The sequence below is a fragment of the Pan paniscus genome, chromosome 1 (assembly GCF_029289425.2).
Source record: "Pan paniscus chromosome 1, NHGRI_mPanPan1-v2.0_pri, whole genome shotgun sequence".
NCBI lineage: Eukaryota > Metazoa > Chordata > Mammalia > Primates > Hominidae > Pan > Pan paniscus.
Genome location: NC_073249.2, coordinates 174767091 through 174782125, shown reverse-complemented (window position 1 = coordinate 174782125; position 15035 = coordinate 174767091). Strand labels below are relative to the sequence as shown.

The 15035-nt window shown below is 39.7% G+C and overlaps 1 protein-coding gene across 2 annotated transcripts in view; it reads left to right on the top strand.

The window, feature by feature from the left end:
- BTF3L4 (basic transcription factor 3 like 4) overlaps window positions 1-10405 on the top strand; it is a 32305-nt gene extending 21900 nt beyond the window's left edge. The window contains exons 4-6 of one of the 2 annotated variants that reach the window (XM_003805890.6): window positions 5347-5548; window positions 8096-8155; window positions 8696-10405. In XM_003805890.6, the coding sequence (XP_003805938.1) occupies window positions 5347-5548; window positions 8096-8155; window positions 8696-8742 (309 nt within the window). In that variant the 3' untranslated portion in view covers window positions 8743-10405. The remainder of the gene's footprint in view (window positions 1-5346; window positions 5549-8095; window positions 8156-8695) is intronic. The other variant, XM_003805891.6, reaches the window with a different exon arrangement.
- The last annotated feature ends 4630 nt before the right edge of the window (window positions 10406-15035 follow it).

Sequence of the window (15035 nt, the reverse complement as noted above, 5' to 3'; positions counted from 1 at the left end):
CTGCTGGTGCTATATTTAAACCTTAATGTGACCCATCATCTAGCATTTGGGGAGTTGGTCTGACAATATCCTTTTTTTTCCTTTTTTGAGACAGGGTCTCGCTCTGTCACCCAGGTTGGAATGCAGTGGTGTGATCACAGCCTCGACCTCCTAGGCTCAGCAATCCTCCCACCTCAGCCTCCTGAGTAGCTAAGACTATAGACATGTACCACCATGCCACCTGGATTGCTTTTGCTTTTTTTTTTTTTTTTCTTTTTTGGTAGTGATGGGGTTCTCGCTGTGTTGTCCAGGCATCTTGAACTCCTGGATTTAAGCGAGCCTCCTGCCTCAGTTTCCCTAAGTGCTGGGATTACAGACATGAGCCACCATGCCCAGCCATGATTTTAGAATAAATTGTATAGGAGGTATCCATTCATTCATTCAGCAGATTTCAGTGATTATTATGTACTAGATATTGGGGGAAATACTATGTCGAATAAGGCATGGTCTCTGATCTTAAGAAATTAACCTTCTAGTATGGTCAATGATTTACAAATGCAATTATACTACAAGACAATTGTGTATAATAGCAGTAAGTGCATAAACCACCTTAAGTTTTCACAGAGAAAGAAGCATCTTACCTCAATCTTGGATAAATGGGAATGTGCAAGATGGAGAAGTAGGAAATGGTTCTTCTAAACAGTGAAAACAGCATATATAAATACACTAGGAATGAGAGGACAAAGTTTACTGCTAACTACTATACACATCAGTATTAAAGCAAAAAATGAGAGCAAGGGCATTCTGTGGTTTGGACTGGGGTCTCAAAATGCCTCTTTCTCCTTAGCTCAAGTGGCATCCTTTACCTTCAGCTATCTTTAGGGAAAAAAAACAAATTTTGACCTAAAGGGGATGTTTGGTTGAAAAAGAGACCTCAGTGCTGGTATAGTTGCTAATTTAATAGTCCTTTTTATTTGGCTGCTCCTTGTTCTTATATTGTACATATATTATATGGCTTACTCAAACCACACAGTATAAAATCACTGAAAGAAGTGAAGTCTCGATATTAAATGCATATAATTTGCTTTATGACTTTAACAAGTTCCTTATCCCTTCTTTTACCCAAAATGGTAGGAGAGGTGTCTAACTGGTCTTGTTCAGCCAAACAATTCATCGTTTGATAGTTTATAATAGCTCGTGCCCAGAAGCCTTATATAACCATGTCATTTGCTCAGAAGGAAGGAATGTTAGATAGAAATAAAATAATTTGAATTAGTCGGGCATGGTGGCACACACCTGTAATCCCAGCTACTTGGGAGGCTGAGGCAGGAGAATCGCTTGAATCCGAGAGGAGGAGGTTGCAGTGAGCAGAGGTCACATCACTGCACTCCAGCCTGGGCAACAAAGTGAGACTCCATCTCAAAAAAAAAAAAAAAGAAAGAAAATATTCTAGCTGTTTTACCTTCTAGTATTTCTCTATATTCTAAAATTAACTAAACTCTCCATCCCTTTCTGGACCTTTCTATTCCTGAAGCTGCATCTTTTAGACCACTCCATTTAAAACAGCCATGAATAAATTTATTTATGTTTCACAATCTGAGATGGAATTCATCTTGCTTTTCACACTAAACTCAAGCATATTTCAAACTAGAAAGACCTATATATCAGGGTGTAAAATATAACAACATTTAGCCTTCAGAAGAGAAACTTGAACATAAGGAAAAACTCCATGAGTGTGTTTATTGTTTTTGGCTCCATGTTAGCCTCTTGTTTTGTAGCCAATAAGATACATTTTATCTATATACCTGTGTTGTTTTTCTTTTGTGTTCTCGATTTGGCCTATATCCTGAAATAAATCATTCTCTGACAAGCTCTTATGAGGCCCTGGAATTTTCTTTTTCTTTTCTTTTTTTTTTTTTTTTTTGAGACAGGGTCTCACTCTGTTGCCCAGGCTAGAGTGCAATGGCATGATCTGAGCTCACTGCAACCTCTTCCTCCCGGGTTCAAGCGATTCTCCTGCCTCAGCCTCCCAAGTAGCTGGGATTACAGGCACCCACCACCACACCCAGATGATTTTTGTATTTTTAGTAGAGATGGGGTTTCACTATGTTAGCCAGACTGGTTGTGAACTCCTGATCTCAGGTGATCCACCCTCCTCAGCCTCCCAAAGTGCTGGAATTACAGGCATGAGCACCCAGCTGAACTGAATTTTTGTAGGCAAATAAGTGTTTTAAGTATGAGAATGATTTAGTAGGAAGGAAACAAGAACAAGTTGGGAAACCCAGGTTAAAGTCTTCAGTTTGCACTTAACAAGCTATTTGTCCTTGGGTATGTTGCTAACAAAGAGCTTTTGTCTTCAGTGTTTATTTCTTTAACATAAAGGATTTGAACTGGAAGACTTCTAAGTTCAACAAATATATAGCCTGAATTTTTTGAACAATATTGATTTCAGATTTCTTGTGACTTTAATGTCTGTAAATAAAAAAAAGTCTCAGATTCCAATATTTGAGACTCTGCACCCAGAAGCATTTTAGAAATCTTTGGTTTTTTGGGTGTTTTTTTTTTTTTTTTTTTTTTGAGACGGAGTCTGACTCTGTTGCCCAGGCCAGAGTGCAATGGTGCGATTTCGGCTTACTGCAACCTATGTCTCCCAGGTTCAAGCAATTATCCTGCCTCAGCCTCCTGAGTAGCTGGGGTTGTAGGTGCCTGCCACCATGTCTGTCTAATTTTTGTATTTTTAGTAGAGACAGTGTTTCACCATGCTGGCCAGACTGGTCTCGAACTCCTGATCTCAGGCAGTCCACCAGCCTCGGCCTCCCAGAGTGCTGGGATTACAGGCGTGAGCCACTGCACTCGGCCTTTTTTTTTTTTTTTTCCGAGAAAGTCTCACTCGGTAGCCAGGCTGGAATGCAGTGGCACCATCTCAGCTCACTGCAACCTCTGACTCCCTGGTTCAAGTGATTCTCCTGTCTCAGCCTCCCAAGTAGCTGGGATTACAGGCACATGCCACCACACCCAGCTAATTTTTGTATTTTTAGTAGAGAAAGGGTTTCACCATGTTGGCCAGGATGGTCTCTATTTCCTGACCTCGTGATCCACCCGCCTCAGCCTCCCAAAGTGTTGGGATTACAGGCCTGAGCCACCGTGCCTGCCCTATTCTTTTATTTTTTTGAGAAAGAGCTTCACTCTTGTCGCCCAGGCTGGAGTGAAGTGGTGCGATCTCACCTTACTGCAACCTCCGACTCCTGGGTTCAAGCCACTTCTGCCTCAGCCTCTGAGCAGCTGGGATTACAGGCACCCACCACCATGCCTGGCTATTTTTGTGTTTTTAGTAGAGACGGGGTTTCACCATGTTGGCCAGGCTGATTCTGAACTCTTGATCTGCCCACCTTGGCCTCCCAAAGTGCTAGGATTACAAGTGTGAGCCACCGCACCTGGCCTGAAATCCTTTTTTAAACCACGTGATTTGGTCTTGATTTGAAAAATATAGTCCTACCATATCTTTTGTTCTTTTCCCATTCTAAAATTATGTGATTCTAGGCTAAATGCAGAGCAACATCCCATTTCACATCCACTGTCATCCTTCTCGAGCCCGGATTTCACCCACTTAAACATTTAACTTTTTACCAAAACTGTAATTATCTTCAAAACTATATAATTTATCTTTTCTAAAGTTAACATAACTCACAGTGCTGTGTTTTTAGAACAGCTGGGTTGAATGCTTGTGTGTGATATAATTAATAGAACCCTAAGTGTAATAGTGAGAGAGGGAAGGGTATAGAATTTAAATAGTGATTTTTGTCAGAAAAACCTGGGGAAATTATTTGTGGGTTTAGTTACAATTTTCCAGGGATTTGCCTTTATTTTCTCTGTGTTCCAGGTCTTGCCTGAAATTTAGAAGCCCCTTTCTTGCCCTTCCTTTCTGGTGCTGTCAATGGTGGTAATCACCTCTGAGGAAGAAAAGCCCTCTTCCCACTGTCCATGGAGAACACTCAGCATCTATGCTTGATTTTGACAGGGCAGATTTTGGATGAATCATGAAATGCTTCTAAAGTAGCCAAGAGTTAACTCTTCCTAACCTTTTTATATAGTAAGCATGTTACCCCCCAAGGTAACTTACCCAGAGGAATCAACTACATAGTGGAATCACGTTATTCACACATTTAACTTACACAAATTCAACTCTACTGAAAAAAACATGAAGTACATGAGTGAGAGAGAAAAATAACAATCTTAAGTAGCACATGTTAAACCTTCCATTTCAGTAAGTCCCAGGCAATGGATGAAATCAAATCTGAAATAGTTCATATTGGTGAAAGTTATGGAAAGAATGTGAGGATGATTTTTAAAGGTTTCCTAGTTGATAAAGCATGTTCAGGTCACTAGGCGAGTGGGTGGGACAATTTCTTTGACCTTTACAGGGGTTATTAAAGATTGTTGAGAAGCTACCCTTAAGAATTAGAGGAACTGGCTGGGTGTGGTGGCTCATGCCTGTAATCCTAGCACCATGGGAGGCTGAGGTGGGCAGATCACCTGAGGTCAGGAGTTCGAGACCAGCCTGGCCAACATGGTGAAACCCCCATCTGTACTAAAAATACAAAAATTAGCTGGGCATAGTGGCACGTGCCTCTCATCTCAGCTACCAGGTGGGAGGCTGAGGGAGGAGAATGGTTAGAACCTGGGAGGCAGAGGCTGCAGTGAACCGAGGTCATGCCACTGCACTCTAGCCTGGATGACACAGCGAGATTCTGTCTCAAAAAAAAAAAAAAAAAAAAAAAAAAATTAGAAGAACTAGCAAAATCCCTTACAAAGAATGGCATGATTAGAACAAGTTGAAATTTTTATAAATGTACTAAGTGCTTGAAGGAATGAAACACCTGGTTACATTTCTGAGTGTTCTTTATGGATTTTCAGTGGTGGTTTTTACCATATACTATTTCCCCTTTGTAACCAGTCCCCTAAGTAAGATGCTACCCTACCAAGTGGAAATTGCACTGATTTTGTTTGACAGTATAAATTGAGTAAGATAATGAGTAATTTCATTAAGAAGCTGGTTTTTGGCTGATACTTCCATTTTTAAAAAAGACATGGTCATGTACTTCTTTCTCTTAGAAGTCTTTGAATTTAAAATCTAGATTCTATAATGAATTGAATATTTCTTGTCCATCCTAGTAATTTGTGCCATCTACACCATTTTACTTTATTACTATGATCTTTTTCCACGAATGTCCGTTGCTTGGCCAGTTACTACCTTGGGATTACATAACTACCAAGTAAAGAACCATAATTGGCTGAATTGCTTTTAAAAAATATATTGTTTTAGTGTACCTAGCATGTGAAGTACATTTTTCTTCTGTGATCATACAGGTGAACATGATTAAAGATGATGGGACAGTTATTCATTTCAACAATCCCAAAGTCCAAGCTTCCCTTTCTGCTAATACCTTTGCAATTACTGGTCATGCAGAAGCCAAACCAATCACAGAAATGCTTCCTGGAATATTAAGTCAGCTTGGTGCTGACAGTTTAACAAGCCTTAGGAAGTTAGCTGAACAGTTCCCACGGCAAGGTAGGTATTTCAATTTAGTAAATCTTTCTCTCCCCACCTTACTTAAAGAACCTAATCATTTAAAAGGTGTCCCATCTTAATTTGGATTTGCCTGTATGTAATTATTTTACTTTCTATAAAGTTATTTCTATGCTTCATAAAATTTTGAGTTTGTTTAATGATTATGTAGTGTGACACATAGAATATTCAGAAACATGGCTGGGCGTGGTGGCTTATGCCTGTATTCTCAGCACTTTGGGAGGCCGAGACGGGCGGATTGCCTGAGGTCAGGAGTTCGAGACCAGCCTGACCGACATGGTGAAACCTCGTCTGTACTAAAAATACAAAAATTAGCCAGGCATGGTAGCAGGCGCCTATAATCCCAGCTACTCGGGAGGCTGAGGCAGGAGAATTGCTTGAACCCGGGAGGCAGAGGTTGCAGTGAGCTGAGATCATGCCATTGCACTCTAGCCTGGGCAACAAGAGGGAAACTCCGTCTCAAAAAAAAAAAAAGAATATTCGGAAACATTTTGGTAGTAATAATAGTAAGTTGAGAAGTAATTACCTAAAAGGGTAGTGCCCAGATCTTCAGGCCATAATTTTATTTTATTTTATTTCATTTTATTTATTTTTGAGACATAAAGTCTTGCTCTGTCTCCCAGGCTGAAGTGCAGTGGTGTGATCTCAGGTCACAACAACCTCCACCTTGTGGATTCAAGCAATTTTCATGCCTCAGCCTCCCGAGTAGCAGGGACTACAGGTGGTGTGCACCACTGCACCCAGTTAATTTTTGTATTTTTAGTATACACAGGGTTTCGCCATGGTGGCCAGGCTGGTCTTGAGCTCCTGGCCTCAAGTGATCCACCTACCTACCGCCTCCCAATGTGCTAGGATTACAGGCGTGAGCTACCATGCTTGGCCCATCATTTTAAATAGTTAATTTGATATTCACTGCTAATTAATGACAATCAGAAAATACTGTTGTATGGCTGGGCGCAGTGGCTCACTCCTGTAATACCAGCACTTTGTGATGCTGAGGAGGGAGTATTTCTTGAGGCCAGGAGCTCAAGACCAGCCTGGGCAACATGGTGAGACCCTATCTGTACAAAAAATACAAAAATTAGCCAGGTGTGATAGCGCGTGCCTGTAGTCATAGCTACTCAGGAGGCTGATGCAGGAGGATCACTTGAGCCCAGGACTTCAAGGCTGCAGTGAGCTATGGAATGCCACTGTACTTCAACCTGGGTGACAGAGGGAGACCCTGTCTCTAAAAAAAAAAAAAGAAGAAAGAAAATAATGTTGTCAGACATCTATGTTTTTGTTAAATATTGATTGCCCTATAAATGTGGCAACCGTAAGTTCTGAATTTCCAAGATAGTCCTGGTTTCAAATGTGTCATGTTGCCCCTAAAAATGAAAATATCTAGTATTGCAGTGCCCATACTACCTAGCTAGATATTTTCTTACACCAAAAGAAATGAAAAAAATCTTTTTTGTTTGTTTGTTTGTTTTTTTGAGACAGAGTCTTGCTGTGTTGCCCAGGTTGGAGTGCAGTGGCGTGATCTTGGCTCACTGCAACCTCCACCTCCCGGGTTCAAGCAATTATCTGCCTCAGCCTCCCAAGTTAGCTGGGATTACAGGCGTCCGCCACCGCGCCTGGCTAATTTTTATATTTTTAGTAGAGACAGGGTTTCACCGTCTTGGCCCGGCTGGTCTTAAACTCCTGACCTCGTGATCCACCTGCCTCAGCCTCCCAAAGTGCTGGGATTACAAGCATGAGCCACTGTGCCCAGCTTTGTTGTTGTTGGTTCTTGTTGTTGCTTGGTTTTTGTTTTTTTTTTTTTTGAGACAGAATCTGACTCTGTCGCCCAGGATGGAGTGCGGTGGATTACAGGTGTGAACCACCATACCTGGCTGAAAAAAGCCTTAATATTAATTTTTTATTTGGAGAATATGGCCACTGTAAAGTCTTTTTACTCAGTGATCAGTTATTCCACTTTGCATATAAATTTTATCTTTGTAGGCCGTGTGTGGTGGCTTATGTTGGTAATCCCAGCACTTTGGGAGGCCAAGGCAGGTGGATCCCTTGAGGTCAGGAGTTCGAGACCAGCCTGGCCAACATGGTGAAACCCCATCTCTACTAAAAATACAAAAATTAGCTGGGTATGGTGGTGTTTGCCTGTAATCTCAGCTACTTGGGAGGCAGGGAGAATTGCTTGAACTTGGGAGGTGGAGACTAGTGAGCCAAGATCGCATCACTACACTCCAGCCTGGTCAACAGAGTGAGACCCTGTCTCAAAAAATGAATAAATAAAAATAAATAAAATAAATTTCATCTTTGTCACACATGGAAATTGCCAGCTGTGTTATCAGTGTATTAACTGATTAATTAAAGTTTTATTTTTAATGTTACTCAAGCAAAAAAATATGAATGGCATTTTAGATTGACAATATTTAGCTATTTCTGAGCAACTCTGTGTGATTTATACAGGAAAAAAGGGATAAACATTATAAGTTTTCTTTAAGGTCTTTGTTCTCAATGACTAATATTAAAATAAACTTTTTGTAGTCTTGGACAGTAAAGCACCAAAACCAGAAGACATTGATGAGGAAGATGATGATGTTCCAGGTAAGTGACATTTCCTTAGACTTAAGATTTTAAGCATCCTGTTTATCTCCTTTCAGTCATTGCATAGATGACTTTTAGGTTTGTGTTGATTGTAAGCTCATGAATTTAAATTGATTCACAATAATGTGGATAGGATCTAATGAAAAACAACGTAAGCCCCCACCTTAGAACCTAGAATCAGAAATTGTCACACAAAGCTCTGCTGCCTGGATTTATTAAATTGAAATCACTGTGATTATAAATTTGCATAGCTATCGTTATAACATTTCTGTATGAATTATAATTGACATATGAAAATGCTATTCACCTCAGTAATTTGCATAGACAAAAGATGAACATTTCCTTAGGATTACTGTCCTAAGCAAATAATTAAATCATTGTTAGTAAAATGCCACCAGTTCATTTCTGCCTCCTTATGTTTTCAGGCTAATTCTGGTTGTACTAATTTTATTTTTTGGGGGGTTAGAAGTTAGGAGTTCCATTTACCTCTTTTTCCTTTTTTGTATTCTTTGATTCATATACTTTGTTTTTCTTTTTCAGATCTTGTAGAAAATTTTGATGAGGCATCAAAGAATGAAGCTAACTAAAAGTTTGGTTTTTGGAAGCTGGCATGGACTAGATTTAACAAATCAGCTATGTGGTTCCAAAGTTTTACAGACACGGAGAACATCACCTGTTACTAGTTCAGTAATATAAATATTTTGTATATTAATAATGCTGTTTGTTCAGCATTTTTCGGTCATTTGATTTTGCATTTTGCACTGCCTCCCAGGATATTTTTTTGGTCAAAATATGAAGTATTGGTGCAGTTTGAGGGTGTTTTGGTTTTTGATTCCTGGTTTTTTTGTTTTTTGTTTGGGGTATTTTTGGTGTATGTATGTTTATGTATGTGTGTGGGTATGTGTGTATACAGTGGAGAGCAAATTGGAAAACAGTTCTATTTATCCTCCTCCCTCCCCAGTAGAAATAAAAAAAAATCTTTACATTTGTTACTTTTCTTTTCCCCCCGTAAGACACAGAATTAATGGAAAGTGAGTATCTTGGATTTCAAATCTGAAGAGATTTTTACCATTAGTGGTTTGATTTTAATTTGCTTGGTTAACTATCATATTTTTCATACACTTCTCTGGATTTAAAATATCTTGAGGTATTTTGCCACTGGCTTCATGCTGGAGTAATGGGTAACATATCTTTGGTATGGTTGCCTTAGATTAACTTACCTAGTCAAACCCAGAAGAACCTCTTTTACTAGCTTGCTTCCTAAATGCCTTTTTTTCCTCTCCTTTTGGTCTCCAAATGGCCTGGTCAGCTTTTGGTAATATTCTTCCTCATCTTCCACCTAGCTTGAGAAGGATGTTCTCCATATAGAGTTAAGCGAGTGCCTAATCCCTCCTTTTGTAAGATTTTGTTCCCTCAGCTTGAGGAACAACTTCATCTTCAACTTTTTATTTCTCCCTGATGTTACAGTTTGGTAGATTTCAAACTGGAATAGCTAGCATGTGCTTGCTAAATAATTTTATGCCAGCCTTATCCTGTATCCTAGCTGTTCTTAATAGCAGGTACAAAAATGCCTGTTTTTCAGCAAGGTTGAAATTGGGAATGTCCTTTTGAATCAGAAGAAAATAGGCCATAGACTCATCTCCCAGCACAAATGGGCATTCTGTGAAATGGTACTGGCCCTAGGAGGATTTCCTCAACCACTCTCCTACTCTTGGCCTTGAACCTACCTCTGGGTTGGATCTTACTATTGTAGCTGCTCACTATACCCTCCTGCATGCTTAGAATAATGCTTTGAGGGGAGCACTGGTAAAACACAGTATTTATTTTTTTACCTCCTTTAAGAGGACTTGGAGGTAAGTTGCATTCATTCACTCAAGTTTCCCTCTTGCTGTCTAATAGAAGCTTACTTTTTGCTATATCAGCATTTGTTACAGCCAGTATTTAAGGACAAAATTTAGAAAATATATCATTTCCTGGCCCATCATCAAACTAATACAGCTTAACCTTGCAGCTACCAACTTTTGTGTCAAGCTAGATATCTTTATTTGATATCTAAGGTGCAAGACCAACAATATATTAAGAGATCTGTAGACATGAAGGCAAAGCTCTTGTATTTTTTTTCATCCAAACACCTCAATTTATTTTATAAATTCTTTCATTTTTCCTGTTATGTTTTATATAATATATGGACTAAACAAAATAAAATAACAGTGCAAAAGAGGAGAATATTTCCTCTTGTGCTTTTCTTGATGTTGTGTACAGAATTTCCTTTTATATTATTCCTCTACCCTCCACCTGTAAATGAATGTTAGTGCAGTAATTGTTTGAAATAATGCCTCATCCAGTGTTAGGTCAGTAGCTCCACAGTCTACACAGTCCAGAATTCTTTCTCTAATTGTCCCAAAGGGGGACATTGTGGAGGCAGAGTTAGGGGGAACCACTTCAAGTGGTTAGAGACAGATAAATAATAGGCAGTATAGCACATGAAAGAAAACACACACTTGGAAGCCAGGAGACTTGTGTCCTAGTCAAAATTCTGGCATTATGTGACCTTGGACAGGTCATCTAACTACTCTGAAATTTATCATCAGTCAAATAAGATTTTATTCTGTTTTGTTTTGTTTGAGATGGGGATTTGCTCTTGTTGTCCAGGCTGAACTGCAATGTTGTGGTCTCGGCTGACTGCAACCTCCACCTCCCAGATTCAAGCGATTCTCCTGTCTCAGCCTCCACAGTAGCTGGGATTTTTTTTTTTTTTTTTGTATTTTTAGTAGAGATGGGGTTTTACCATGTTGCCCAGGCCGGTCTTGAACTCCTGTCCTCAGGTGATTCATTTGCCTCGGCCTCCCAAAGTGCTAGGATTACAGGCGTGAGCCACTGCACCCAGCCCAAATGAGATGTTTCTAAATCTAAAGTTTCTTCTGCTTCTGCATTTCTGTGAATCTCATTTGAAATTTTTCAGGGAAGGGATTTTATCATTTGTTCAGAGATGTCTTTATTTTTATTAATACCCATAAAACGTTTGTGTATTTGCTTCTTCCTCTTTCTCCTTTTAATCACATTTTAGCTACTTATCTAGAGGATCTCTGGCCAAGTATTCCCTTTTATTGTATTGATAACAATTCTTAATGGCTGGCCTCTCTTGTGTACAAGGAGCCAATATTCTTTTTTGTTCTATATTTTTGTATCTTCCCCTTTCCTGAACAAAGCATATTTAGAGTCTCAAAGAAATCCTCTCCACAAAGACATGTTCCTCCCTCTGGTGTGGGTAGACACAGGGTAAGAGTTTGGATGAAACTTTTGTAAATTGTAGTGTTCTTGGCATAAATATGAATTAAATCTTTTTTTATATTTAAATAACTAGTTAAATATGTGCTTCTTACTAAGATTAGGTATTTTTTGCCAAGATAACAATGATAAAAACATTTTGGGGGGGAAATTGACCTTAAAATTTTGGGATAATTCAAGAAATATCTGCATAAAATTGATTTATGATCTTAATTTTTGTGTTAGTCCTTTGAGGTTTTTTTTTTTTTTTTTTTTTTTGTAAAGCGCCTTATCTGTTTTGGACAAGTCCAAAGTAAATGGTTGGGCTCTTATATCTGTTTTACCCTTATTTTTCCCATTAAGTAATGGTTTAAGAATATATCAAGCACCTTAATTTGTTGTTAAGTAGCTAGTGCTTACAGGATTCCATTAAATTCACTTTAATAAGCCTATGAAGTTCTTATGAAAAACCCATATCTGGGATGTGTTTGATTTGTTTCTTTGTTTTAATTCAGTGTTTAACCCTAGGTATGCTACATACCCATAAATAAGATACCATGATAAGAGATAGTATGTTATAGTGGGAAAAGCACAAGTTTTTAGATAGAGATCAATTCTGCTATCTACCCTTATATTGTAACCTTTCTGACAGGGCTGCTGCAGTGCACAACTTCGGGAGCCATCACTTATTTTTGTTGTGTTCCAGAAGGTGTCATTTTCATAGACTACAGTGTGAATAGTGTCCTCCATTAATAATGCAATGATGGCCTTGCTCTCTGAGCCTCAGTTTTATCTATAAAATGGTACCTAGAAGAGTCATGATTTCTTAGAATCCCCTAAATTATTAAGGTGAAGGTAGAAGATGATTAAAGTGTGTTATCTCCTAAGCTATGGCTTAGATTTTCCGAAGCTCATGGTTCTAGGCACAGAAAGTCTCCATTCTACACTGCATTTCAACCTGTGTTGAACAACACTCCAGTTCAGCCTGTATTGCTATGCTACATAGAGTTTGCCTGAATTATTATAGCTTTCTTAATAGTTTTGTTTATGATCCACTCTCTCCAGCCCATTACACAGGAGCCAGCTACCTAAATTTCCTATCTGAGCATGTCCTTACATTTACTTCCAGCATACTATTCATTTGCCATAGTAGAGCATTAAGATTATTTGATTTTCTTTTTACTTTCTCGTAGTGCCCAATGTGTAGTTTACTCAACATCATAATATGTAATGTTTTTCAACTACTTACTGTTGAATACAAAGTTATCTCATTTAATTCTCAGTCTGATGCGGCAGATATTATAATCTCTATCTTTCTTTCTTTTTTTTTTTTTTTTGAGACGGAGTCTCTATCACCCAGGCTGGAGTGCAGTGGCACAATCTTGGCTCACTGCAACCTCTTGAAGCGATTCTCCTGCCTCAGCCTCCCAAGTAGCTGGGATTACAGGTGCCCACCACCACACCTCGCTGTTTTTTTTTATTTTTAATTGACACGGGGTTTCACCATGTTGGCCAGGCTGGTCTTGAGCTCCTGACCTCAAAATGATCTGCCCACCTCAGCCTCCCAAAGTGCTGGGATTACAGACATGAGCCACCGTGCCCAGTCTATACCCTGTCTTAAAGAAGAACAAAAAATGGTTTAGGGAAATTGGTAAAAGGCCAAACAACTAATTGGTGGGGAACCAAGATTCTAATCAAAAGCTATCAAATCCCAGGGTCTAAACTCATCACTGCATACCACTCAACAAATATTTATTGAAGTGAAAATTATGTTTACATAGCCTCTGCAGTTAGATATTCTCACCAATTAATATCACTCAATATTAACCTGAAAATCAAACATGTCATAAGGATTGTTCAGGGTCTAAGGATTTTCTTTTTTAAATAAGTAGGATTTGTAATTTTTGCATGTATTCAGGAGTTGACTTTTATAAAGTTAATAATTGAATATTTTGCATACTTCAGGATGTTTCATAGCAGCATTTAGGCAAAAATTCTTGGGTTATGTATGTTGATCTTGACACTGGTGTTTCTTAAAATTTTGCCACCTTTTAGGCATACCTTGTTAAAGAAAAACAGTTCTATAAACTTGAACAAGGTAGGGAATTTGTCTTGCAGCCGTATTTTTTCTGTGTTTAAAATCAAACTATTCAACACAAAACCTGTTAGAACTAATAAAGGAGGCTGGTTGTGATGGCTCACACCTGTAATCCCAGCACTTTGGGAGGCCGAGGCGTGCAGATCACTTGAGGAGGTCAGGAGTTTGAGGCCAACATGGAGAAACCTCATTTCTACCAAAAATACAAAAAATTAGCGAGATGTGGTAGCACACACCTGTAATCCCAGCTACTTGGGAGGCTGAGGCATGAGAATCACTTGAACCTGGGGTGCAGAGGTTGCAGTGAGCTGAGATCACACCACTGCACTCCACCCTGGGTGACAGAGTGAGGCTGTTTCTCAGAAAAAAAAAAATAATAATAGCCAGTCATGGTGGCTCACACCTGTAATCCCAGCACTTTGGGAGGCTGAGGTGGGTGGATCACCTGAGGTCAGGAATTCGAGACCACCCTGGCCAACATGGTGAAACCCCATCTCTACCAAAAGTACAAAAAATTAGCCAGGTGTGGTGGCAGGCCCCTGTAATCCCAGCTACTCAGGAGGCTGAGGCAGGAGAATCACTTGAACCCGGAAGGCGGAGGTTGCAGTGAGTCAAGATCGCGCCATTGCACTCCAGCCTGGGCAACGAGAGCAAAACTCTGTCTCAGAAAGAAAAAAAAAAAAAAAAGGCCAGGTGTGGTGGCTCATGCCTGTAATCCCAGCACTTTGGGAGGCCGATGCGGGCAGATCACGAGGTCAGGAGATCTAGACCATCCTGGCTAACACGGTGAAACCCCATCTCTACTAAAAAATATATATATACAAAAAATTATATGGGTGTGGTGGCGGGCACCTGTATTCCCAGCTACTTAGGAGGCTGAGGCAGGAGAATGGCGGGAACCTGAGAGGCGGAGCTTGCAGTGAGCCGAGATCGCACCACTGCTCTCCAGCCTGGGTGGCCGAGCAAGACTCCGTCTCAATTAAAAAAAAAAAAAAAAAAAAAAAAGCTAGTAAACGAATTCAGCCAAGTTGCAGGATGCAAAATCAACACACAAAAATCATTTTTTTCCTGAGACAATCTCACTCTGTTGCCCCAGGCTGGGGTGCAGTGGCGCATTCTCAGCCCACTGCAACCTCTGCATCCGGGGTTCAGGCAGTTCTCCTGCCTCAGCCTCTTGAGTAGCTGGGATTATAGGCGTGCACCACCACACCCAGCTAATTTTTTTGTATTTTTAGTAGAGGTTTCACCATGTTGGCCAGGCTGGTCTTGAACTCCTAACTTCATGATCTGCCCACCCTGGCCTCCCAAAGTGCTGGGATTACAGGTGTGAGCCACCACGCCCAGCCTCAATTGCATTTCTACACACTTACAAGGAATAATCCAAAAAGGAAATTAAGGAAACAATTCCATTTACAGTAGCATCAATATGAATAAAATATTTAGAAATAAACTTAACCAGTGATGTACAGTGACAGTATGTACACTGAAAGCTACAAAACATCACTAACATAAATT